Source organism: Carassius gibelio, chromosome B10, assembly GCF_023724105.1.
Source record: "Carassius gibelio isolate Cgi1373 ecotype wild population from Czech Republic chromosome B10, carGib1.2-hapl.c, whole genome shotgun sequence".
Classification (NCBI taxonomy): domain Eukaryota; kingdom Metazoa; phylum Chordata; class Actinopteri; order Cypriniformes; family Cyprinidae; genus Carassius; species Carassius gibelio.
The window spans coordinates 17,249,925-17,277,744 of NC_068405.1; the positions used below are offsets into that span (position 1 = coordinate 17,249,925).

Sequence of the window (27,820 nt, forward strand, 5' to 3'; positions counted from 1 at the left end):
AAATTTAGGAAGCCAAGTTCAGCAAGACATATAGACTATTTGACAGGCGGATGGGTGCCAAATGCTTTCTAAGTCTCAGTGTACTCAGCCTCTTAAATCTTGATGAAAGGACCACTTTTGAAGCCTATTAACAAAATATATTAAACTGATAATTACTTGATATTATACGACTAAAAAGGTGAATGGAAAGCTACACTGTGTGGTCAAATTCTTTCATAATCCTCTGTAAATCCTGTTTAACTAAAAATATAAGGCAAGCCATATTAACATTTATTTCTATCAAACTAATACCAATTATATATATATATATATATATATATATATATATATATATATATATATATATATATATATATATATATATACATATATACATATATATATATTAGAAGCAAAAAATCAAACAATGAGTGGCATCAATTTCAAAATTAATAACATGTAGATGTTAATAATTATCTCACTACAGCTGAAAATATCTATTCAGTCAGTTACTAGCACATCAGACTGGTTAGTCTTATTCCTTTACCGATAATGAAGATTCCAGTGTTACTGGTAATGAATTACACATTTTTGCTATTGAATCATATGGAGATATGTTGCTCGGATATTTACTATTCTCTTCTTAACTGAACTAGTGATACAAGAGATTTATATAGTGTTTCATACTGTAAATACTAGTGACTAACTAAAAGTTGACTAATTGTGTACTAGGAATTAGTAATATGCAGGCTATAATTAGCCTATTAGTGAAACTGAAAATAGATAGTCACACAAAGACCTGTAAAGTATGGATTTCTCAGATATTAACTATGCACTTCCAGTGACATTGGAAAATGTTTCTAGTAATGACAGTGATAGATGATTTTGTTAAGTAATGGTAACTAACTGAAATGTGACTAGTCACCTGGAATAATTTCTATAGCACAGGCTATAATTACCCTACTAGTGAACTTAAAAATAGGTACTAGTCACATAAAGTGACGTAAACTAACATTACAAAGATACTACTTGTTAAATGAAATGTTAAATGAGCTTTCCATAAAAATTATAAACTGGAGTAGCGTGGATTATGCAAACGCTGTCTCTGTTTACCTTTTGAATACGTGCTTGTGATTGGCTGTCTAGGCTGTCACTTCAGCTGTGGGCGTGGCCAGCTCACTCTACTCTAATACACGCTGCACCCTGAGAGCGCTTCATAACAGTCATTTCATTTAAAACCGCGTTAGGCATGGTACGAGCCACACATCGCTGAGTTTCACTGCGCGAACAGACCCACGGCTTTACTGTCAGTCAGCTCTGATCATGTGCGATTGTTAGAGAGAGCAAACTAGACAAAATCTCAACTGCACTTATCCTCTGTTTAAGGACAGCCGGCTGACTTCGGCTTTGATTTTGTGATGGCAGAACCGCAGCAACAGCTGGTTGACATCGACCCGGATTTTGAGCCTCTCTCCCGGCCGCGCTCATGCACCTGGCCGCTGCACCGACCGGAGTTCAGCGAGCCGGGGAGCTCCAACACCTCCTCCCCGGCACCGTCCGTCAAGCCGGAGCAAGGTATAGTGGACTTTATCAGCAGCCTAAGTTTACTAGAAGAAACCGAGGACTACCAGGAGGAGAAACCCGTCCTTTTGAACGACTTCCACTGCCAGGACAACTGCGTTCATCCACAGCAACAGCATCCCCAGCAGCCGAATCCCCAGCTGACGCACCTGCAACAGGTGCCGCCGCTCCCAGCCCCTGCCAGCAGCTCCAGCCCTGCAGCGGCCCAGAGGAAGAGCAGCTCGTCTCGCAGGAACGCGTGGGGGAATATGTCATACGCTGACCTCATCACCAAGGCGATCGAGAGCTCCCCTGAGAAGCGGCTCACCCTGTCTCAGATCTACGAGTGGATGGTGAAGAGCGTGCCTTACTTCAAAGATAAGGGCGACAGCAACAGCTCAGCCGGCTGGAAGGTAATGGCTCTCCAAGGCCAAGCACAAGTGTCATTAAAAGTGGCATTAGAGGTCATCCTATTGTATGCGTTTTATTCAAACACGTTAACATGCAGAAGTATTTCTGCACACTGAAAGCATCCTTTAATCTGTCCATCAGTGTATTTAAATTTGATTACAGGTCTACTCAAAAAAAAAAAAAAAAAAAAAAGACAATTTGAAAAAATAAGACTTGTGATTCTAAATAAGTGGAAGTTAAAAGTTAAGTGTATGTAGTTAAAAGAGCAATTCATACTGTACCTGAACATCTACAAACAAATTTTTTTCTTAATCAATATTTTCATCTGTATTTCCAGTAAAAATATCTAAACTTCCTTAAAAGAAGATACATTTTTCTTTCTTTTCTTTGAGAATAGGTCTTAAATTAAATGTTTATAATTTCAAATATAATTCTAAAAAAGTCAAGAAAGAAGATTTATTTATTTATAAATGTATTTCCTCCTAAATTAACTTTCTATCTGACCTACAGTAGTTACCTCTACCTGACTGGTAATATTTCTTGGTAACCTAATGTAGGCAAGCTTTACAGAGGATCCTGGGTGGTTCCGGCCCGACCAACCATGTTCCCATCCTAGCAACCACAACTATCTATCCCACATTATATCTTAGAGCTACTGGATTTAATTCACTTAAATATTTTTGAGATGACTGCTGATTTTGATCTAATTATGGTGTTCCCACAGGAACATAATTATTTTTCTTTACCAATGTGGGCCCCTGAAAAAGGTGTAGCGTAATATATGACAGTAACAATTATCCTTCAAAAGCGCAGTTGTGGATTCCCTCTGAGCACAAATGAATGACATGCGGTTTGTTATGGAATTTAAAGCTCGAAAGAGGAGGGACCCGAGCTCACAGTGTTCAGAAGAATGCATAACAACCCAGTATCAGCTGCGCATTTGCTGATGCCAGTTCAGTTTAATCTTTGTTTAATATCCTTGTCAGAACAACTTGTGGTTTGGCTTTCTGTCATCAGCATGATGTAGAGAGGGGGTTATATAAGGCTAAATAGCATTTATTTTTATTTTTATGTTTTATATGTATACTCGCCCTCATGTCATTCCAAACTTGTATGACTTTTTTTCTACTGAAGATTTCAAGCTTAAAATAGGAAGCCAAACCGTCATTGAAAATTGGTCAATACATCTTTTGCACTATTCCAAGACTGAACTTGCGGCAAAAAATAGCTTTGTGTGAAATATAATGAAAAGAGCATTTTATTTAAAGACTCGTAAAAAAAAGTCTTTACATTTTCGACTTTTTATGAGTGAACTACTGTTGTTCATCTAGCAGTCTGAGTGAACTGCGGTCATTTTCATTGGTTTTAGTCATGTGACCTATTTTTTCCAGCACTCGTGCAGAGGTATGTAGTAAGTCTTGTGATTTGAGGGCACATTTCTAAAGCTCCTGAGGTGCTTTGAGGTGCTTTGAGGTGCATGATGACTAAAACCAACTATCAGGGCTGGCATGAGTGAGGTGGAGCAAACAGAGTGTGTTTTCAGCATTGAAAGGGTCTTTGTTAACCTGTCATTTGTCTCTAGAACACTTCTTCCTGTCTCTGTTTTTTTTGTTTCTTTGCTTGCTCGGTGCGTAAATGGAAATACAAATCCTTACCATCACCCATGTCAGGGCCTCCTCCCAACACTGAGCTAAAAATACCGGCAAGATTACCTGTCATTACAGGGAGACACATTTACCTGAAAGGTGTGGTCCGCCCCCTCCTCACCGCCATCTACACGCCACGACAAAACATGGTCTGGACTCCTCCACCTGTGACATCATAGTTTCAGCAATCCAGTCTAGGTGTTGGACTGTTCTTTATCATCATACTGTCTACATACCTGAGACTACAATAGTATTCTGCTTCCTGTCCCGGTAGATTCCAGTCTGTGACTGTCACGTTAACGTAAGTAAAACCTGAGCACAAAGAAAAGGGTTTTGTCATGGTGCAGCTGAGTCAGTGTCAAATGATTCTGAGTGTAATACATTGCTCTGAAATAATAAAAAAAAAATATATATATATAATATATATTAATTATAGTTTAGATAGTAATAAGCTGCAACACATAATTTATTAGGTTTTAAATTTGCGAAAGTAGCTGGAAATTATACATCTATGATGTAACTTCATTACAGCAATAAACTTATAAACCCACTTTTGCTGGAAAATGATGTCATAATGCGATTTCTTTATGATTTTCAACCCTTTATAACTGATACTTCCAAGATGCCACAAATTAGTCAATTACAACTGTGACAAAACCTCAGCTGTGTAAGCCAGCTGGATACATTTAACATGCAGACATATTTAAAGCAGAATAATTTCAACCAAGAAAACCAAATGTTTAAGTTTAAAAGACATAAAAAAAAAACTGTATGCAAATGAATGCATTCCATCGTTGCACCACTGGTAAGACAGGGCAAGTGACATGGCCAATTGACCATTCTTGTTGTTGAAATATGTTAACATACCGGTATGTTGCTTTTGTTCTGATATGTACACCATGTACTATAGAGTTTTTGTCCCATGATAACCAGATATTTTATTGATTGGTTGGCAGTGGTTTCTGTAGTGTATTGCTAAATCATTTCCTTCCACTTTGGAATATCATTGTTGCAATTACTGTTCCACATCAAATGTGCAGCCTACTAATTGGCTGTTATCTTGTCTTTTGGCCCATTTTAGTTTCATTGTGGACAGATTGCTTGTCGCTGGAATCATGTTTGTTTTAGATTCACATCAAATTGAGAGTTGGGTGCAAACTAATCACTTTTGTTTAGTTCACTTCTGATGCGCTAGTTTTATTTTAGTTTCAAGCCTAGATGTAACTGCTCAAAAGAATTCAAGGCGGTTGAAATGAAAATGTTATCCTGTGGTTTAAAAACCTCTGGGGTTCGGAGGTCAACTTTTTAAGGTCGTGCCAACAAGTTTGTAGAGCATGCAATGGGAGTCCATGTTCATTTTAAAGTCAAAGTTAAATAATAAGAATAGTGTTCTCATTTTATGAGGTTTTGGCACCCAGCATGTTGTTTCATAGCTCTCTTGTGTTTTTAAATATGCACACCATTGCTCTATGCACCTTAAGTAGTCAAACACAAACAGGCATACAGGTAGAATTCAGTGTGGGGCAGTTTTGTAATTCCCATGTGTCCTTCTGTAAAAATGGCATGTAATTTCTGTTTTGGAGCCTTGGCAGTTTGCACCCAAAGCTAGAGTTGTGTTACTATGTTTGTGGTATAGTGATACAATCTTGTGTGGAGCCGTACTGTAGCTCATCTTGTGTAATTCAACACACCTTTGTCATTCATATCATTTTATTTACTATTTGAACTCCATTCATAATGTCTTTAACGGCACTAAGAGTTACTCACCCAAATTAATAAATGAACCCATATGGTTTTCATTAAGCTATTTTTTTAAACAAGCTTTCTCACTTCCCCCTCTTCCTCATGCTTTTGAAAAATGTTTAACTCTGAGCCCTACTTATAGCACATGAACCCTGTTACCTCTACATGCTTTGAAGTTCACATAGGCTTTCACCTCACCTACTAACATGCGCGTGCGCACACACACACACACACATGCACAAACCTGCAAGCCATACATTTGTATGTAAGAGTTTTCAAGCTTTTTCAAGGCACACTCAATATTTGTTTAAGCTTATCTTGAACAGATACCAATTTGTATCCTTTGTCATTCAGCAAGTTTCGAGTGTAGGCGTTCTGGCCACTGATTCTCCAAAACTAGTCACTTTTGACGTGTTTGTAGATTCAAAGTGTGCATTAGGTAGATTTAAAATCTATATTCTAGAATTTTACATTTATCTCATTCGGTTTGTGAGTTCTTTTGAATTTGGTAGATAAATGCCAGAGCATGCAGGTGAAGTGTGCACAGAGGCTGAAGTTTGTGGTTGATACCTGCTCTGAATAACACGTAATTAGCATTGTGCAAGGTGCAGCAAAATTGAGGGACATTTTGCTTTTACACACACTCAAAGCGAAAGAGAGAAAGGAAAGGGAGGAAAGGGTTGAAAATGAAATGAAAGCACATGCAGCGCTGCTCCACCATACCACAGACAGATGAAAGACTTCATCACTGTGGCTCTGTGAGTTGGTGCAGACTTTGGCTCTGTGGGTACCTGTGGCTTTTAATCTAGAGCTACATCAGTGTGCATGCATGGGACAGTAGCGTGACAAAAAGATACATGTGAAAACCCTCTGAATTCATCAGATATCAGGAAAAAAGTCCCCTAACTGAAATGTCAAATGACGACAAACGGATGTCAGCGCCATAGGTGAAATGCAGAAAAAGAATATAATATACCGTAGTCAATAATGATTACAATTCATGTGAAAAGTTATTTTATTATGAACTTTCATTGTTGGCACAATGAATAATGATTAACTGTAATCCTTGTGTTTTATTCTGTCATTCTGACCTGGAAAGGTTTTTCATTTTCCTAAAAAAAAAAAAAAAGGTAGTTTATGTTATTGCATTGGACTAAAACTTACTGACTTTGCTCACACAGGCTATAACAGCTTCCCAAAAATGATCATTTTGTGGGATTATTTTCCCCATTTTGTTGTGGTGTTCATGATCAAAAATGACTGGCCTACAAAAAAACTGCTGATAAATTTCTCATAATGCTATATTATTACCAAATATTGGAATCATCCTTTTTACATTTGGGAAAATTGCTAAAACATGGTAAAAATTATCCACTAAGTTCCAAAAAGAAATACAAAATCTGTTCTTATTAAAAGAAAACAAGATGACAAAAAGATTTAATCTGAGATTTGGTCATGATACAACATAGTGAGATATGAAAAAAAAGGTCATAATTTTTCTTTGACAGATTTATTGTGGGTACAAAAATTGATTGGTAATGAATTAATGGATTTGGAATAAATTAGGTTGGCTTCAGGTGATTTGAAATTAGTTTTGAAGCTGATTTATTTGAATGGGTGTCCAAAGGCCAGAACACATCTGTTGCAGAAAACTGAATTTGAATTGAACTGATTTTCTTTGAATTGCACTGAGGTGTAGCACTCATGCAGATAAGAATGAACCATGGAAGCCTTGACTGGTCTTCATGATGAAGACACAGAAATAGGTATAAGATAGGCAGGAATTTACCCTTGAGCTTGCCAGAGACATTCCTAAAAAACTTGTTTGCTCTTGTTATGGAAAGACATATGCATTTTAGCTGGAAAAATTCCCTGGACTCATCAGAGCTGAAGTCGTGCCAACTTTAGCTAATAATTCCAGAAAGCATGACAATAAGACATTTTGTTTTATCTGACAAAGCCACACCACAAAAAAATCTGACCTCTTACTGTACCTTTACTTACCACAAAAGACCAAACATCTCTTGACTTCTCTTGTTTGCCCATTTTTCTTTGGCCAAATATTGCGGTCATCTGTATATATTTTTTATTTTTAGGATCCCAATAGATTTATTCAAAGAGTGAGTTCAGTGAGTTTGCATATATTTTCTTTTTACATTTTGTTTTAAAGACATTATACTTTCAAAAGTTGGACTTTATTGAAAGAAGAGTCTCACCAAGTCTACATTTATTTAAACAAAAACACAATAAAAACAGTAATAATGTGAAATATTTTTTGCAAGGAGTCCGCATACTGTAACAGGTTTAGGCTGTTTAGGACAGTATCATCTTTCAAAGTGTTCCTTCAGAAGGTCAACTACATCCTTGTTGTCAGATCTTGTATGTCATGTAGAGGAACGCACCTCGTTGACGCCATGTCTGTAGTGCTGGAGGTATCATGGGAGGTCTGCATTGTTGTTAAAGCGTGGCTAAACCCTCCAAAGCATATATATGACCTGTGTTCCCATTTCTGTCTAAAAATTCTCGCTCATGGGATTCCTCTCTCTAAATCCCAGAGAGTTCAGAGGCATCTGGGGTCACTGGGGTCACTAAAAGGCAGAAGAGAGGGTATTTTGTAGGCCTCACTGTACTCTAGTCCTACTGCACAATCACAGGAGGTGACAACAACTCCTCCAGCATTGTGGAGAGAGGGAGAGGAGAGAAGGAGGAGGAGGAATGGAAGGGAAAGGGGGTTACTGGGGAAAAGCGTCAAACATCCTCCATTCCTGAGCACTACGCTCATTTCCATCTGCGCGTTCCTTAAAGCATTTCCTCCGCCTTCCGTCAGAAAACACAGCGGCTTGTGTTTACAGAAGGACATCAGTGAAGTTGGCTTGAACCACTTACATCAACATTGTGCAGTGTTTAACAGTAACAGTAATTCCTGAAAATTTCTTCCCCTGTCCTTATGTCTTTCACTATTTGGGAACTAAGATGACATCAGAAAGAATTTGAGGTTGTCAGTTCAGCATTGATTGCTGTCATTGAAACAGCATTGAATCAGTGTTGTATCAATGTTGCAGCTGGACTTTATTAATCAAGTTTTGATTGGATCGGGTTCGTGATTCATCGAAGAAATCAAGTCACAGATTTGAAATGACTTGATGGAGAGTTAACGATGAACAGTTCCTTTTAACCTAAAACCTAAATGTGTTAAAGCATAGTTTTGTGTAACTCTAAGCTTCCCTGTCCTTCTGACGTCCCGCTCCTCTTTACAAGGGCCTCTGACCTACGAATGTCTTCGTTGTCCTTTGCTGCTGCATCTGTGTCTCTCTGTTAGAGATGCAGTATCTTGAAAGCAGCTCTCTCTGAGAAAACACTGATGAATGACTTCCCCTGTTTTATTTTCTACCACTAATCATTCTCAGCATTGATTACTTCTGAGTCCATGTCCTTCCTGTGTGTGTAAATCATGCTCAGAGAATGCCTGTACTCGCTCTTCTCATTCACAGAGTTGTCTATAAGCCACTCTTGCTGTGTGTCTAGGGTCATTGTCCTGTTGGAAGGTCAACCCGTTGCCCAATATGAGGTTCTGAATGCTCTGGACTAGGTTTTTATTAAGGCCATCTATATATTTTGCTTCACTGAGCATTCCTGTTACTCTGACTAGTCCCACTGCATGAGGCTGCTACCAGCACACTTTACTTTTGGGATGGTACTCTGCAGGCGATGAGCAAAGCTGGTTACCTTCAAACATTATGCTTGGATTTGAGGTTCATCAGACTGGAGAATATTATTTCTCACAGTCTGAGGGTCCGTTATGTGCTTTTTTATAAAATCATTAAATATATAATATTATCTATTTAATTATTTATTTATGACATTAATAATTTTATTATTATATTAAGGCTGGTACATTTGCTTAATTCAGTTGTGACTGGAAAAAAACAATTATTGTTGTTCCCCCCTTCGCCTGCTATCAAAACCATATCTGTTGCCCCAAAGGGATCTCATTAAAACTATGGCTAAATCAAACATGACCCCTTTCTCTAAACTTCATCCGCCACTGAACTTTTGTCATGTTGAGTCCAGTGGCTCTGGTGGAACCTTTGGCTTGAGGTTATTTTTGCACTTTCCTGTAAAAACAGTGCACATGTCTTCCACAATGAGTGATGATGCGTTTCCTGCTGAGTGGCTGGAAAATAGCAACATTCCCTCCCCTGAAAAAGACACACACACTCTCTCTGCCTGGCCGGGAGACGGGGGGGCACCAGAGTTTCACAACAAAACTCATCGTCAGCCTGGCTGGTTCATTCCAGAATACAGTGTTGACTCCTCTGTGCAATATGAAGCAGTTTTGCCATCCTATTAAAAGCACATGGAAATTAATGATGATGCTAACTCCCACTAAATCGATGTTTATAAAACTCAAATATAAGTCTGGAAAAAAAGGAGACCGAGCCCTTTGCTCAGCATTAAAAACAAGACGTACATGCGTAGGCCCGCACGTATTTGTGATCTTTTTTCATGTTTTTTTTCGTTGATTGTTTGGGGAAAGTCTGTGCAATTATGTGGAATAGATGTGCACATGGGGTGAGAGTCCTACACACAAATGAACCAACAGATTTGCTAAATGAAGCCAGAACTGACTCTGTCCTTTGAGTCTCGTTCAGCAAAATGAACAAATCTTTTTTCCAGTCATTTCGTTCATTTTAGCAATATGTTATTCAAATGTTACGTGTTACTTGCCTCTAGTAATACATCTAGTACCTACGCAAACGTTGATCACACTACAAACAATACAACTATAATGCTATCAGAAACCGAAAAGATTCATTCATTACTTACCTGGGTCTTTAGCCTATGATTAGCTCACCTCATCTCTTATCTGACAAGTCTTTGGGTTTGAGTTGTTCGTTCATCACATGACATTCCCATAAACTTAACTAATGCAGGTCTCAAATTTGAGCGTTTTATCTCTCACAGTATGTAAATGTGTGATTTTGATGATGATTCTTTTCCATAACACTGAGTGTGGTGACAAAGGTAATAAAGAGTTGGTTGTTATTATTATTATTATTATTAAGTCTCAAACTGCATTGGTTAAGTAAAGGGCTTTCACGTGATGAACAAACGACTTGGAAAGCCTGAAGACTCGATAGAGGTGAACTAATTTCAGTACAGAACCCATAGAATGTTGCGCATGGGCAACTGAACAAATCACTCCCCGAGATGACTCGTTTTGTTCCGAGTCATATTAAAGATTCATCCCATCTCTAGAGGGAAATAACAGGGGAGGGACAGGAGGTGTGTTATTCTTTACACCGTCTCACAATAACACACACGCCCCTCCAGGCCTCTGGGGGCTGGTTGAGGGGTGGGGGCTCCGCATCCTGTAACACACACACATACACGTGCAAACACTCACTCACAACAAATGTTAAATACACACCCACAAAGGCACGTTTGCTCCGCTACATGCTCACAAAGGCCAGGTGCTTGTGTTCCCTCAGAAGGGGGTCCCTCCGTTCCGTTTCTTGCCTTCTTTCTCTCTCAGGGGAGGCTGCTGCTCACTGGATACCGGTGGGCAGAAAGACTTCAGATGCTTGGCGCCTCACTGGAAGTCTGTATTTTTCTCAGTGGCCTGTGACATGAACCGTTACTACACGTGCAGTATTTCAACTGGCACCGGTGCAACTTAAAAACAATACATCTGTCTTTTCTGAAGATAGATGTAAGAGTGGCATGAAAAAACCTACCTAATAATTTTTCAGAAGTATTTTTCATTCACTGTGAGGGTTAAAGGAAGTGAGTGGACATTTGTTTATGTGGGAAAGCCACGATAAAGAGATGAATGTGTATGTGTGTTTGTTTGTTTGTGTGTGTGTGTGTGTGTGTGTGTGAGAGAGAGAGAGAGAGAGAGAGAGAGAGAGAGAGAGAGAGAGATAGAGAGAGAAAGAGAGGGAGAGAGAGGGAGAGAGAGTGTTTGCACACGCTTTTTCTGTTTGCGGGAAAAAGCCAGCTATGAAAAGAAAATAGATAAGGCTTGCTCACATGACCTTGGCCTGGTTTTGTGTGTCCATTCTTCCTCTGCAAAGATGTGATGTCACTTCCTGTTAGTATCCTTTGTTTATCGATTTTTCATTGAGCTGTTGCATTCACTACATTTTAAAACTTTATTTAAAAAGGACGGATTAAATTGAGCACAAGAAAAAGAATAGAAAGTATATTTACATTTGATTAAAAAAACTATATTTTAAATAGATGCTTTCTATTTATCAAAGAATCCTGAATAAAAAATAAAAAAATTAGTTTCCATAAAAAAAAAATGAAATAGCACAGTTTGGGGTGGGGGTGATTACATTAAAAAAATGAAAAAAATAAAAGCAATCAAATTTGTGAAGACTGGAGTGATGGTGCTGACAATTCTGCTTTGCAAACACAGTAATAAATTACATTTTAAAATATATTAAAACAGTATATTACTGTTTTTACTGTATTTTTGATCAAATAAATGCAGCCTAGAGGCTTCTTGTTAAAAAAAAAACTTTTAAACAGTTGCATTTGAAAGAAATTCTGTCATAAACAAGCAAACAAACAGGCAAACAAAAACTGTTAAACATACTTAAAAATTTTATGTTTTACAAAAGACATGAGGATGAGTAAATAATGAGAATCAGCTGACTGACTAAAGTAATGAAGCATTGTGTGGTTTGGTACTGTGCAGGTGGTCTGTGTGTGTGTGTGTGACACTGGTATGTGATTTAAGTGGTCAACCGTAATCACTCCTCCATGGGCACCAATATACATATACAAGACTGCAAGCTAGATTACCGCTATAGCAATCCTAACATTTTCTATCAAATCTTTGAGAGAGGTTGTGTAACCCAAATAGAAATGAATTCCCTTACTCTCATACTGTTATATATCCAAATATTTTTCTTCAATGGAGCACAAAAATAATTATTTTCCAAAATGTCCCATGAGCTCTTTTCCTTACTGTTAATATAAATAGTTCAGCTGCAAAAATGACAGAAAAGATGCTTAAAAGTAGCGCGTTTTGCGTTGTTGAAATAAGAGCGCATGCAACCATATTCAAATTTTGGATGCCTCATACCAGTTTTTACGATGTTGACACTGGACAATGGTGCTAGAATATAAAAAAAAAAGTGAATGCAGGGAACATTACCAGTGAACAATAGTTTCAGTTTTGTTCAGTTCCTCACACATTTAGCTATTTTGAGAATTGGAATATATCACATACAGTAACGCCATATTTTATTGTGCTTTTTGTCCATTTTGTAGCTTGACGTCCCCTTGTCAGTGTGTTTTGGTGTGCAGAAAAGAGATGCAATTACAGTTTATTCTAAAAAAAAGTCTTACCAGTACAAAATGACATAAAGCTGAATATGATGAGGTCAACTGTCTCTTCAGTCGAACAACAAGTACTTGATGTCAGACATTCAGTACCAGTACTAGTGCAAACCACTTCTCTATGTTTTAAGGACAGTGTGCCAAACCTCTTTGTAGTCTCAGTCTTTCCATTTGACCCTGAGCCAGATGTGAGAGAATGTAAAAAGAATTGACAAGACTTAAGACCTAAAATGGCAAAATGAACAGTCAGACTCATTTAGTGAGTGACAAAGTTCATGTCGGGTCATCCTGTTATTAAAGCGAGAGAAAAAAAAACAGGCTGCAGCAGGTTGCTTTTGTTTCACAGCCCCAAACACACACACACATTCTTTCACAGGCTCACATAATTCATTTGAAATGTCACATCGTGATCTTTAATAGAAAATCAAAAATGCTTTTTGTAAACCAATCTGCCAATCATTAATACTCAGCAGAAGAGCTGAATCACCTTTGAAGAGTGTGTATGTGTGTGCGTGTGAGAGAGAAAGAGAGAGAGAGTGTGTGTGTTTAATTTCACACTGTTCCCTTACAGTACACGCTTTTTAGTTGTCTTTGCCTTTCCTGCCCCTCCCTGGAGCAACCGCATGATATGATAATAAATGACAGATCTGAGTACAGCCCAGGTGTTTGCTCGTGCGAATGAAAGTTAGTTTGTAAAGGTGGGACTGGATTGATTGGGTGGGTGTGGAAAGCAGTTAGAAAAGCATGATAAACCTCAGTGGGTGTCGAGATGACTGTGACCTCCTGCCCTCTTTGTCCCTGTGCACATGTGTGTCAACATGTTTGAGTGAAATAGATGTGTGTAACCACACAAAATACCTCACAGGCAAGAAAAATCACGAATGAGATCTCTAACACTGCAGGTGTTTCTCCCAGGCAGAAATTAGATTAAATGGAGAGTAAAGAGAGACTTTTGACACTTCAGATTTTAGAAATCTGATGTTACTTTAGAAACTTCATACATCTGCAGTCAAAGTTCAGAGATTCGAACACTGCTAATCAAGTACATCTAGATTTGCTGGTGAGGCTGGTGGTTCACCTTGAAAGTCTTGCTAGTTATGCTAGTTAAGAAGACTTGTTGGAAGACCAGCATCAAAACAGTCATGAGTATTAGTGTTCAAAACTCTTAATATTGTATATGATTGTTAAAAAATTTGGGGCCAGTATTTTTTTTTTTTTTAAAGAACTTAATACTTTCAGCAAAGATGCGTTAACGTTTGAATTTATGCATTTGGCAAACACTTTTATCCAAAGCAACTTACAGTGCATTCAGGTTATACAATTTTTCTTACCTAACATGTGTTCCCTGGGAATCGAACCCACAACCATTTGCGCTGCTAATGCAATGCTCTACCACTGAGCCACATGAACTAAACTGATCAAAAGTGGCCTGTGAGACTTTGGACCATAGTGCGGCCCAGTGGAAAAAAAAGCCTAAGAACCACTGGTTTAGATAAATAGCTGTATTGTGTACGTTTGACTCGTGTATGATAATTTTCTTCCAAATACAATAATTTAGAGCTTCTGGTGCAAGACATGGATATTTCCAACTTGGTGACACTGGCAGCCAATGAGCTTGCTGCTTTACATTTAAATGGTTGGTTAGTATTCACTAGAGCAGCTCGCAGTGCTTTTAGAGTGCCTTTGAAATCCTCCATCTCCCCATCTTCACCTGTATAGATCTGCTATGGGTTATTATATATGCTATTTGTTAGGGCTGGACGATTAATAAATCGAACACAATTAATTGCGATTGTCATGCACATTTTTTCAGTAAAGACGGTTCTGTGATTCACAGTTAAACTCCATCATCTACTTTCAGGTGGAGCAGCATTTATTACACATGTTGATTAGCATTTCATTATAGATATACTTTATTATGATGAAAATTATAATAATAAGAACCCAGATAAACCATATATTGCCACAGTCGTGTTTATTAGTCACGTTGAATCAATTAAAGTAGTTAAATCTTCTGTTTATTCAGCTGCATTTCCTAGATTTCTTCTTTGGGGGATATTTGGATTTACAGCGCCAGGGCGCCCTCTGGCCTTCGGATGAATATTTACTGCTGATCACAGAACTGTGCTTCACTGAAAGATATGCATGACAATCGCAGCCTCTGCCTAATTGTTATTTATTGCCTTTGTGATTTAATTTTGATTAATAGTGCAGCCCTACTATTTGTGCAGCAGCAGTATGTCTTAAATACTCCTGTATTGGCAGTAGCAAGTTTCTGTACTTGCTTACAGCAGCAGCAATAATCTACAACAACAGCAAAAACCAACAGCAGCAGCAGCATAGTAGATTCCGCCGAGACCAAGCACATTAACATTGCCACATCCATTACCATGATAAATTTTCATAGAGTTGTCATGATAGAACTGATAACTCCAAAAAGTTAGAAAAAGAGCAACTTCTGATCAATAAAAAGTTGTTTTTAAAGGGGGGGGGGGGTGAAATGCTCATTTTCACTCAATATCCTGTTAATGTTGAGTACCTATAGAGTAGTACTCCATCCTTCATAACTCCAAAAAGTCTTTAGTTTTATTATATTTATAAGAAAAAGATAGTCTGTACCGTTTTTTCCCAGAAAAAAAACGAGCGGCTGGAGGCGTGACGTGTGGGTGGAGCTAAAGAATCACGAGCGCGAGTAGGCTTTTGCATTGAGAGCTGGAAGCTATGTCATTACCGTGAGGAAAAAAACATCATCCAAAACAAACCATGGCTAACAGTCAGATTCAGCCGTATATTTATGATCCAGAATCAGATCCAGAGTCTGAAATTTAACAAGAGCTGCAGCAGCAACGACTACAGCAGGACGTCTCTATGTAGTATGTATTGAAACTGTATATATTTGCTTAGCAATATACATTTTTTCTTCTTCTTCTTCTTTAAAGGTGTATATGTGGAAAGTGCAGTTTGATGCCAGCATCGCATGTTGTTTACTTGATGTGCTCACGCGCCGATAGCTAAGTTAACAACACAGAGATATTTGAAGCAGTTTTACTCACCACATGCGGTTCCAACACACGATCGTGACCCTTTTTCGTTGGGACTGCATTATCCTTAAGAAATAAACGATGTGCAAATCCGGCGTCAAACTGGGCCTTGTTCGTAAAACAAGCATCTTCGAAATGCAGGGAACAAACAAAAACACTTGCACAACTCCGTTGATGCTCTGTAAAAATAAACTCCATCCACTGATCCCTTAATGCTGTTTTTTTTTTTTGGTAATCTGTGCAGGGTTGTCTTGCCCTGGCAACCAAAAACACACTTCTTTTGTTGCATTTCGGTCTCTCACTCTGATCAGTGAATGTCTGTGCTCAGCCTCTCATTGCTCTGCTATACGGGAGCGCGCGTTCTTCCGGCAGAAGTGCCCTTAGGACCCATATAAGGAAATTCCGCTCCATCTAACGTCACACAGAGCCATACTCGAAAAAAAACTTTCCGAAACTTGTGACAAACCGGAAGGAGTATTTTTGGAACATTGTCCATGTTTAGCATGGGAATCCAACTCTTTAACAGTGTAAAAAACTCAGTATGCATGAAATAGCATTTCACCCCCCCCCCCCCCCCCCCCTTTAAGCAAGATTAAATGGTTCAAAGTGCTAAACTGTTTAGTTTTATTTGAAACTACAGTTAATCAGTCATTTTTCGTAGTCGGGCTTATTAGTATTGTTGCTTATATCTCATAAAATGTAATTTACTCGTTAGAGTGACTGAATGATAAAAAATTCTGCAATCAGGGACTTTAATGTCGGATTACACAAAGAAGCGGTTCCTCTTATCAAAGATAATTTTTTGTTTCGCACTGAAGTTCTTTGTATCATTTATTAGAGCATTTTACTCCCCAAAGGTCCCGTTGGTGGCCCCTGTGTGGGTCTGGTCTGTGCCCGCACGGAGCCCTGTGGTCTGTTAGAGTGAGAGGGCAGACAGGGCTCATATCAGTTTTACGCAGCTTTTCCTGAACGGATGGGCCAAGGAGGGTGACGGGCCCTCTCTCTAACTGCACTTGTGGGACGTCAAGTTTTTCTCTTTGTCCTTTTCACTTTGTCCCTCTGTCTCCATCTCTGTTTCACTCTCTCAAAATAACCCAGCCGCCAGTATGTACACTAATACACACATTTACACTTACTTCTCCATATGTTTTACTAACCAACTACTAACCAAAAGAAAAAGAAAAGAAAACAGACTTTGAACAAGCAAGATTTAGGGTTCTTTGCAGTGTATGTGTTTTATCCCTAACAGTAGGCCGGAGCAAGATAGTGTTATTCTTTAGAGTATCAGGTATAATAACAGTTCTTAGCATGCAAAGAAACCATGTGTATGTTTATACATATATAATTGTGTTCGTCATCTTTTCCTGTCCCTCCTCTCTGCAACCACATGAAATGAAGGTAAAGTGCAGCCTGTGTGTTTAGCTAAAGATTTCTCTAGAAGTGCAGGTGCTTTTGTCACTCTGGTGAGAATCTCCTGTAGATAACTGTGCTACTGTTTTCCTGTAGACGTCACTGGAAGATCTGAAATCTGTGTTTGAGAACTAATATGTAATTCAGGTTATATTTATAATGAATACGTTTTTAAATGAATTATCACTTTTAAAAGATCACAATGATTAGAATTAGAACTATTTTGTATTCTTAATTATAATTAATGAATTTGTTATCTATCTATCTATCTATCTATCTATCTATCTATCTATCTATCTATCTCTATCTATACATACAGTATACAGTATACCTTAGGTATGGTGAGTGGTTGCCTACGGTATGTGGTTGTTAAGGTGTTCTAATTGGTTTTTAATACTTTTTCGTGTGGTTTCTAGAGTTTTCTGGGTAGTTTTTGGTCAAAGAGATCACCTCACCCTACCACAAAAATGAACGTATCAATTAAAACTGGGCATGTTAAACACCATACTTTGTTACTGAACAGATTTCTGAAAAAGTCATTTAAACGTTTCGCAAGATAATTGTATTCTTATTCCGCTGAATAAAAAGGAAAAAATATGAACTAATGCACCATGTACTACTATGTATTTACATATAAATAGAAAACTAAAAGAACTACTAACCTTGAGTTTTTCATTCATAACTGGTTCCCTGACACACAAATGTATTTATTTTCTTCTTTTTCACTTCAGTGCTAAATATTTACAATGAAGGAAAGAGAGATAAAGCGGATGTGCGCAGGAGGAAGTGGTTAGCCCATTGAAGTCTCTTGTCACAGCTTATCTCTGAGGACCTCTTGCCGTTCTCTGTTGAACTTGTACATTCCACTTGTGTTTATCTCCTCTCACTGAAATCTCACCCACTGACACTTTCGTCTCAATCAGAACCTGGGAAAGCACTTCTGACACACATTTTAATCATAATGCATAATTACCAGACATATTGAGCCTTGGTGCACACATTGAGCCTGGCAGGTTTGAGTCCAGCTTGCATCATGTCATGATCCCATTCCTCATCTCTTTCTCCGATTTCCTATCTCAAATGAATCTTTGCGATCCCTTTCAAACTGTAGGTTTACTTTGTGTGCATATGGCAGGGAGGGAGGGGTGGCATTATGTTTGTGTGTGAACATCAGGCACTTGTCTGTCAGTTCGCACCTGGTCTTTGGAAGCGCTGCTTGTTTACTTGGACTGGTGTTCGTTGTCAAGACGTCACGGCTGACTGGCTGCAGTCAAACAGCTGTGCAGGAGTTATCCAATCCACTGGCGCCAATGTTTGATTGTGTTCTCAGTAGAGCATTTTACACTGTGTCTACGCTTCAGGCCTTCCCGTTATTACTGTAACAAAGCAAGGGAATAATGTGTTGTGAGTGATTTGCTCTCTTTCAGTGCAGATAATGCTACAACTGCTTTCTTCAAACCCAAATACTGATAAAAAGTAGTCCTATAAAAAGTGTCTTTATCTATACCTCAAAATCAAGGAAGTCTTCATATCTCACACTTGCAACTTCATATCTTAATTGTCACTATATTTCATAATTAAGACTCTCATGTCCCACAGTGTTATTTAAAATCTCACAATGTTACTTGCATCTTTATATTCAATATCCTACAATTTCAAAAGTATCTCACAAATGTGACTATATCATAATTTTGACTATGTCTCATGGTTATGACTAAACCGGTATCTCAGAGAGTCCGAAAATTAGACTTAATGTCACAGTTGTGACTTCATATCTCATAATTTTATGTCTCTCAAATTGATGCTTATTGTAAGCTTGATCTCTCAATTACCTGTTTTATATTTTACTTTAATTTGGAAACTGACTTGTATAGTTTTTTATTTAAGATGATCAGTTTAAAATCATTGTTCTCTGTTCACATAACTTGAGTGTGAGTTGGTTTGGTTATGATGAGTTGTAAGTTGTGAAGGTGATGGCTGATTAATAATGCCTGCTTGTTATTGAGTGGCAGTCAGTGTGTGTGTGGTGTCTGGGGTGTCAGACAGGATGCAGATGGGGTTTCTCGGACTTGTTTATAAATCCCTCAGGAGATCTGATGCGCACACGTGCACACACACACACACACACACACACTCAAATACATAGTGACCCCTTCAGCGTCGCCTATTGGCACCTACCACTGCAGAAATAGCTTTGAGGATTATAATAGAAATGTGTTTTTCACACATGCACACACACCGTTACAGCATCACACACTTATTTGCCACTGCACCTGGTACTACAAGCAAATTCGCTTCTGTTTACCAATTTGTCATACATGACCTGCAAAGAAATTTTATAATCTGGGTGTGCTAGATCTTCATATGTATAATTTCGTAGATTCATTAATTATAAATAATTTATTAAGTACATTTTTGTTTTGTTTAGTTGATAAAAAATAATTCTAAATAATTATAACGAATGATTTAGGATAATCAATATTTCCATTCTCAATTATATTTGATTAATGTTTGGTAGTTTATTTGGTGTGTGTGTGTATGTGTGTGTGTGTGTGTGTGTGTCATGATGGCTACTTATGGAACTGATTCTGTCTGACTGACAAACCTTTATGTAAGAGCCTGAAATTAGAGGAGTTTCAATTTGCACAAACTTTTAGCACACTTCCCACCCATCTGTGTAGAAATTGGTGCATGGGTCCACAGTTTTTCCATCTCACACTTCAGCTGACTCAAATCTTACCCAAAGGGGATTTTAATGCACACTTTTCTTTAGTGTCGCAGATCAGTTGGGGATATCCCAGATCTGAGACCAAAGGTCATCATGTAACCTTGAAATACCTTGAATACCTGTGATAAGACAAGGATAGAGAGAGGTGAAGGCCCCACACCGTGTATAGATGTCCCATGTGCTGATCTCAGACCAGAATTACTAGGTTAATTCACTCAACTCTGACAACTTTCTTAATTTGTTCACATCATTCAAAAATAATACTAATCCATGTAATTTGAGGGCTGTTTTTCAAATCTTTGAAGCCATAGAGTAGCATATTGTGTTAGCAACAAAATGAAATTTAATTTGTTATTGAAAATCAACCTTCAAATCTAATTTGCATTTGTGTGCATTCAAACATCATCCAGAATAAAAAAATTGAATTGAAAGACACAGCTGAATTGATGCAGTGATGTGTCTGTTAATGAGTATTTGTAGAAATCTAAATAGCCTTTTTCTGTTTCTGGGGGAGCAGATTTCATGCAGCCTTGGCTATTACTCACTTCCTGTACTGTACCTTATAAAGCTGCTCAGATCAGTAGTGAAAGACTAACTGCAAGCGTCAGTCTATTTTAAGGGTATTGAGTAAAGAAATACCTGACTGTGAAACTATTCAGGCATTAATGTAAATTCGTTCTTTTGTTCAATTTGATTAGAAAACTGTGACACCTTCTCCGTCGCATTCCTGTAGTGACTCACATCCTGCCGCCTGGCCTGGTGTGCATGTGCAAAGCATGTTCACTTGAGCTCTGAATGTGTGATTAGCGATCTGCTAATATGACTAGATGAATTTATGTATGAGTACACTGGAACACTCACAACATCATCCTTTCTTTCTTTCTTTCTTTCTGCCTTTCTTTTCTTCTGCCCGTTTTGTGTCTGTCTGTCTGTCTGTCTTATACTTTTAAAAAGGAGTAAAGTATAATGATTTTCAACTATTAACATTGCACAGAATTCTTTATTTCTGTCTTTCTTTGTGTCTGTGTCTTTCTCTCGCTCTCTCTCTGAGTGTCAGGGTGGAGCGAGGCTGTGCTGTGGGGGTTCTGTTACAGTGCAGACAGACGCCAGACAGCCCCATACGTTATTACTCTCTCTGTGTCTGTTTGCAAGGGTCTGTCAGCAGTACTGGAGAGGCTGTCCTCCTCTACACACACGCACAGACACACACAGCGAACTCATCGACCCCGTCCCTCTCAGCAGGAAAACATTCCCGCTGCCCCGCCTCTACCTCAACACACCCTCCTTCTCCTCCTCCTTCGTGACTCAATGCCTACTACCTCCCTCTGTCTCCACCACTTCACTTTCCATACTGGTACCCCTCTTTCTCATTTTATCTCTATTCCTCCAGTTCTTCCTTTTCCTCTCACTCAGCATTCTTTCCTCAATTCTGTTTTCCCTCATTATTCTTATCCTAGCAGTGCCAGTTAAATGGGTCAGACAGAAGATCTAGAATATGTGGTTCTGTTTCCAGACCCCGTGCACACTTACTCATTCGCTCTGTTCAAATCTATGCAGTCACTTTATTCGCTAATTCTGTGATGTAGAAGCCGCAATTCCCTTGACTTGACCTCTAAGGTCACCTTCAGCATCAAAGATTGGAGGTAAACTCCTGCTGACCTTCTTCTGGGGCTTGAGCCTCTTCCTACCACTTGACTTCCTACTACACAGGAAACAGACTTTTTGTAGGACATTGTTTATTTAAAATGTAATAATGCATAAATACTTAATTAGCTTGGACCAATACAGTCAAACTGCTTCAACTGTTAAGTGTTGCTTTAGTAATTCTTCCCACAAAGATTCCCACATTAACTCTTATTTTTACCATCTTGAAATAACCTGGCTTTGACCTTTGGTTAGACTGTTAATTTTTAATTTAGTAATAATGATACCATGGTATCGTCAAAATACCACACAAAAACAAATTACCAGTCACAATTACAATATTGAGTTTGTCCTTTTATCGTCTTCTAAAACTCTATATTGTTTACTTTTTTGTTCTCAATGACAGTCCAGGCCTAAATTATGTCACTTATTTACTCCAAAGGAATCAAATAAGAGTTAAGCTAGCAAAGTGTTTGAGACTTTTAAATTGTTCTGTGGTAGTCTCGCTTCTCTTTCTTGGTAAATGAAGGTCTGGTCTGGGTGTGAATGGAAAAACCGAAGCAGACAAAATATCATTAGCGCAGGATGTGTGTGTGTGTGTGTATGTTGAGTTCAGAGTGTGCCTCCGAAAAGGACATGACTAATACAGTTCTTCCTCTGCCAGCTAACTGGCTATTCCTCTACTTCATATTGTCACTAGGCTCTGAAAAGCCTGTTGTATCTGCAGTTGTGTGCATATGATTTGGTAACATACGTTAAAGTGATATCGGTCATTCTTCAAACACACAAACACCCTCACAGCAACTTGTCTGGCAAAATATTGTCTGTTTTGTCAATCAAAATGGTTTATCTCATGTTTCAATATTACTGCATGTATTACAGTACAAAAACAAGATATTATGTGTTAAAATCTTTTTTATTGGTTAAAAGCAAGATGATATGATACTGATTGGATGATTGCAGGTCATTTCCACTTCTTGTGAATAGTTTCCAGTGAGACATCTATACTCAGATTTCCATGTCCTCACCCTGTTCTCTTTCTCTCTGCCAGAACTCAATCAGACACAACCTGTCCTTGCACAGTCGTTTCGTGCGCGTCCAGAATGAAGGAACGGGGAAGAGCTCGTGGTGGATGCTGAACCCTGAGGGGGGAAAGAGTGGCAAGTCTCCACGCCGGAGAGCCACTTCCATGGACAACAACAGCAAGTTCACGAAGAGCCGCGGACGAGCAGCCAAGAAAAAGGTCAGTTGAGGAGAAAACAGTCTCTGCTCGCCCACTAGGTGCTCGCTCACTAGATTCACTGCGTGCCAAATATGGATGAGTTGGTTGGAACTGCTGCAAAAAGGCTATTGCAATCAGTAACACAGTTTATATAAACACACACCAAAAATATTTAAAGTGGCATATTGTAATGCCTTATCTAAATTGTTCACATTTTAATTAATAAAGTTGTCAACACAGAAAAACGTAAATTATGGTACATAATGACATGCTTTTAGTCAATGTGCTCCTCTTTTCTATTTTTGATGCACTTCAAGCTACTTTATTTTGCCTGACTAACTGAAACAGAATTTTTTTTTACAAATATAATGATGTGAAATTCATTTATTTATTTATTTTATATTTTTTACTTTTTTTTTTTTTAATTGTTTGTCTTTTTTTTCATTTTTTGTTTATATTTGCATTCAATTGATTCTGGTCTCTGGACTATTAAATAAAATAAATATATAAAAATAATTAAATGACTGAATAAATAAATAGACAGTTGAATTTAAATGTTACAAAATATTATATACAACTACTAATTAAAACCTATTTATACACAATTGTATTGGTGCAAAATGAATGTCTACAATTATTTCTCTATTCCAAAACGACCAAGAATTTAAAATCAGTTTAAAAATAATTCATGGCCTCAAAACCCCTGGTCTTCTGAAAATCTGATTGGTTTGTGATCAATTTAATCAGATTATCCATAGTTGTGCCACTTCCAGTGTAGACATTGTGGAAGAATAACTTACAGCAGTATATCTGAACAGTGATGTGTTACAGTTGGTTTTCATGGCTCTTCTTTTGCATCTATAGATGTCGATGCAGGGTGGACTGGATGGTGGTTCTAACAGTCCTGGTTCTCAGTACCCAAAATGGCTCGGCAGCCCCAACTCTCACAGCAATGAAGACTTTGAACCCTGGACCACCTTTCGAACCCGTGCCAGCTCTGATGCCAGTACGCTCAGCGGCCGTCGCTCACCCTTCCTGCCTGAGGAGGATGAGGCTGGTGAGGTTCCCATCGGGTACCCAGGCACCAAACTGGGTGGCCCTCTCCCCAGCCTGTCCGAAGTGGCGGGTCACCACGGTTCTGAGAACGTGATGATGGACAATCTCTTAGACAACCTCAACCTCATCTCAACCAAAAATAACACCCAGGCAAGCCAAGAGACCCAAACTGCGTTGTCTTCTCCCATGATGCAAGGTAGCCCTGGGTACCCATCTTACAACTCTCCCAGTATGGGTCCTCAGCCCCAAGTCCAACAGGACTACCGGAGGTGCCTGTATGGACAGGCCAGGATGGGTGGACAGAATCCCATCGCCATACCTACTTTATCAGACAGTCAACCAGGAGGCTACGGACCCTTCGTGGGTCAGTACAACTGTGCCGCAGGGCTGCTCAAAGAGCTGCTGACCGCAGAAGCCGATCCGAGAAGGGACATGATGCAGCCTTTAGAGTCAGTGGGGTCTGGAGAAGGGAGACGGGTGCTACCTAGCTATGCTGGTCAGGGACAAATGGCACAGGGGGGTAAAATGATCACGCATCCTCACCTACATGGACACTCGCGCTCACTTCATCAGTTGCCCTCACCAGCAATGGGCATGAACGGCTGTGCCCTGTTGCCACACGGGCATCCTGTTCGCCTCGGTAACATGAAGCTACAGCCACACCTGCCTCATCATGCTCAACTGGGTAGAGGCGGAGGTGAAGCCAGGATGCCAAATTACACCAATGGCAACGGTTTCCACAGGCACGGACCGGGTCCTCACCACCATCACAGCCACCCGGAGCGGCTGCCCAGTGACTTAGATGACATGTCGATCGAGCAGCTGGAGTGTGACGTAGAAACCGTCCTTCACGACACACTCATGGACGGTGATGCTCTGGATTTCAACTTCGACCCCATGAGCAGTCAACAGAGTTTCCCACATGGAGTCAAGACCAACACGCATAGCTGGGTATCGGGATAAACACATTATTTACTCAAACACATACACGTTGGTGAGGCAGGCTGTTTTTGATTTATAATATGAACAAACAAGTGTGTGTGAATATATATATATATATATGTAAATATGTCATAGACATAAAGCAGGTCAATCAACAGTTGACTAAAGCGACTGAATGCTGTAGGTCATACCAAAAGGCTACACATACAAGAGAGATCCCGAGCTTACATTTCCTTCCCATCTCCAAGGACTCAATTATTAAAAGTCTAAAATAAAACAACTATGAGTGAAAATAAAACAGAAGTAAAATAAATAAATAGATTTTTGGCATCACTGAAGCCCATCAAATTTAGTTGACGTAATTGTGTCGGTCTTTTAATTCTTTGTTTATTTCTCACAGTTTTGAATTTATTTCTCACAATTGCAACTTTATTTCTCCTGTTGTGACTATACAGTATATCGGGCATTTACAATTTTATTTCTCTGAATTCTGACTTTGTAAATCCATATAAAATAGAAAAATTCCTGACATGTCAGATGTTATTTTAATTCACTATTGTAGCTTTCTCTGTCCTCTCTCTCTCTCTCTCTCTCTCAAGTATGTGCATGCACCTCATGAACTGTTTACCTCAGTCAGAACTTCTGCAACCAATCAGCAGAGGCCAGTGAATGGTCATTATTTACTGATTTACAGTACATTGTTCCAGTAGACTCCATGATTGTCGGGAATCATCATAATCTGCTTTTTGCTTGCGGTTAGTCAGAGTGTAAATATTGAAGCTGGCTAATCAAAAATAGTCACGTCAAACACTCACAGACATTTGAGATTGTTTTGTATAGTTTTGCCTATTTGGCCTTTCAACTTGGCACTGTAAGTCACTAAAATGAATTCAGGACAGATGCTTGTGTCATTTAAAAACTGGAGTGCTGTATAATGTCTGTTGTAGTGTACATTACAGTTATCTTTGTCATTTCAGGGTGCTGAATGAATGTGTTTTGTAAAGAGATGTATATTTTTGTTGTACTGATGGGATGGTTAATGAAGTGTTTATATTTGTACATTTGTAAGCTCCTTACAGGTCATTTTAAATGCTCTTCAATAACCCCTCCCAACTTATAAATGTCAAAAAAGTCCTTTATTGTGGCCTTGTTTGCTGTATATATAACATAGATTTTCTCAAACTATATAATGTTATGTATTTTGTGCCTTCCCCTCTTGCAACCTGGCATTGGATGATGTGATGATTTCTCATCAGTTTCTGATTTTAAATTCACCATTTTTTAATGTCAGTTTGGTATAACCGTCCTGAGATAATGCAAAAAGTCTTCATATTAAAACCCCATTGACTTTTTTGAATTACATGAGAATGTAAGTTCAAATATAACCCCCAAAAAAACCGCATGATATTCATGATTCAAACATTCATATTTGAATAATGATAATAACAATAATCATTTTTACCTCGGACAATGTATTTGAAAACATACTATTTTTCTTTCTTTTCCCACAAATTCTTGTATTTTAAAATGGAACTCTAAAATCCATATATCTTGACCCAAGATATTTTTTGTCATTGACTAGTTAAACTTAATGGCAAGATGAAACTAATTTAAAATGAGCTATGCTGGGATTCTAGAATCCTCAGAAAAGGTCACTGGAAGCCACATTCACTTAAGACTAATTTTGCATCTGTCTGAGGGCATCAGGCTAAAGGCCTCTTAAAATGTTTTTACATTTATGTTTTTGACAGAAATTATATGATAATTTTGTGTAATTTAAGATTTTTCTCTGTGTTCTTGTCTTAATGTTGTACATGCGTGCACACACACACACTCACACGTTCATTGTAACTGCATATCTACAAAATATTTGATGCATTGGGATTTCAAACCTGTGGGATTTTCTATCCAAGCAGTGAGGTGTACCAAGAAGGTTTGTAAATGATAAAGAATATTTGAAACATATTCATATATTTTTAACCGATATAAAACAACAATATATGCTTTTCAGACTGATTTCAGACTGCCTATGATTATTCAAAAGTATGCTTTTGTTTGTTTGTGTCTGTTATCTAATATCTGTATATAATAATTATTATGTATCATTGACTTTGTGAGTTTTTTTCTGGTCTAGATTCTTTGGATCTTTAGACATGTAAATAGCGTTGATTTTGTCTTGTTGAATAATCAGATATGTCATTTGTTTTGACTCTAATTTCTTAATGGACGAATTTGTCTCAAATGCGTAGTGAAGTTGTATTTTTTTTTTTTTTTTTTTTGCTGATTTTAATGTTGTCTGACGTGACCTAATTGAGATGGGAGATGTTTTCCCACTGTAGCCAATTGTACATTAGAAGCATACACTTATCGTACAGCCTTTGTCAGAACCACATGCTTTTTTTTAGACTAGTTCTACTTGGAGGAAGTGCCTATTAATATTGTAATGTAAACAGCGATGAAGAATTGATTTTAATTTAACAAAAAGAAAACTGCAGCTGTTATATGAAGCCATAATTGTATATAAAGGTATGAATATATGAACTAAGAATCTGTCTCTCTTTTTTTTAATCCAGAGTGCAGTGTGTTTGAATGTGTGTATTGTCTATCACATGTGTTATGTGTTTATGGGTGAGAGTGTGTACAAGTGAGTGAGATTAAATTACAGAACAGTGTCCTCACAGGAAATTTGCTCAAAATGGCTAATTGGCGTCTGATGTTGTTAGGGGTACAGAAGAACATATATGAATCTAGAATTGCATATCAAGAAAAACAAGTGCTTTCAGAGGCATGTTTTGCTTCATTTCTGTTCGTCACACAAGAATCAACAGTCACTGTGCAGTTACTTTTATGTAAGGAAGACTAGACCAATCACAATTAAGTATGCAAATGAATGCACAAAAACATGAATGAACTGACCTTCGATAAATCGGTTGAAAGTTGAATGATTTGTTCACAAATCGGATTGATCCATTTATAAGGTCCAAACTAAATTAGATTATCATTGGGAAACCAACAGTTACTTTTTTGACTTTTCGTTACAAAAAGCTATCAAATAGCTTCAGAAGATTTAAAATAAATTTGTGGT

At 38.2% G+C, this 27,820-nt stretch overlaps 1 protein-coding gene across 1 annotated transcript; it reads left to right on the forward strand.

Moving 5' to 3' along the window:
* The first annotated feature begins 1,202 nt into the window (after window positions 1–1,202).
* Window positions 1,203–27,283, forward strand: foxo1b (forkhead box O1 b). The gene is made up of 3 exons (XM_052567393.1): window positions 1,203–1,952; window positions 22,567–22,758; window positions 23,602–27,283. The coding sequence occupies exons 1-3, from the start codon at window positions 1,398–1,400 to the stop codon at window positions 24,754–24,756; spliced, it is 1,902 nt and encodes a 633-aa protein (XP_052423353.1). The 5' UTR covers window positions 1,203–1,397; the 3' UTR covers window positions 24,757–27,283.
* Window positions 27,284–27,820: the final 537 nt, after the last annotated feature.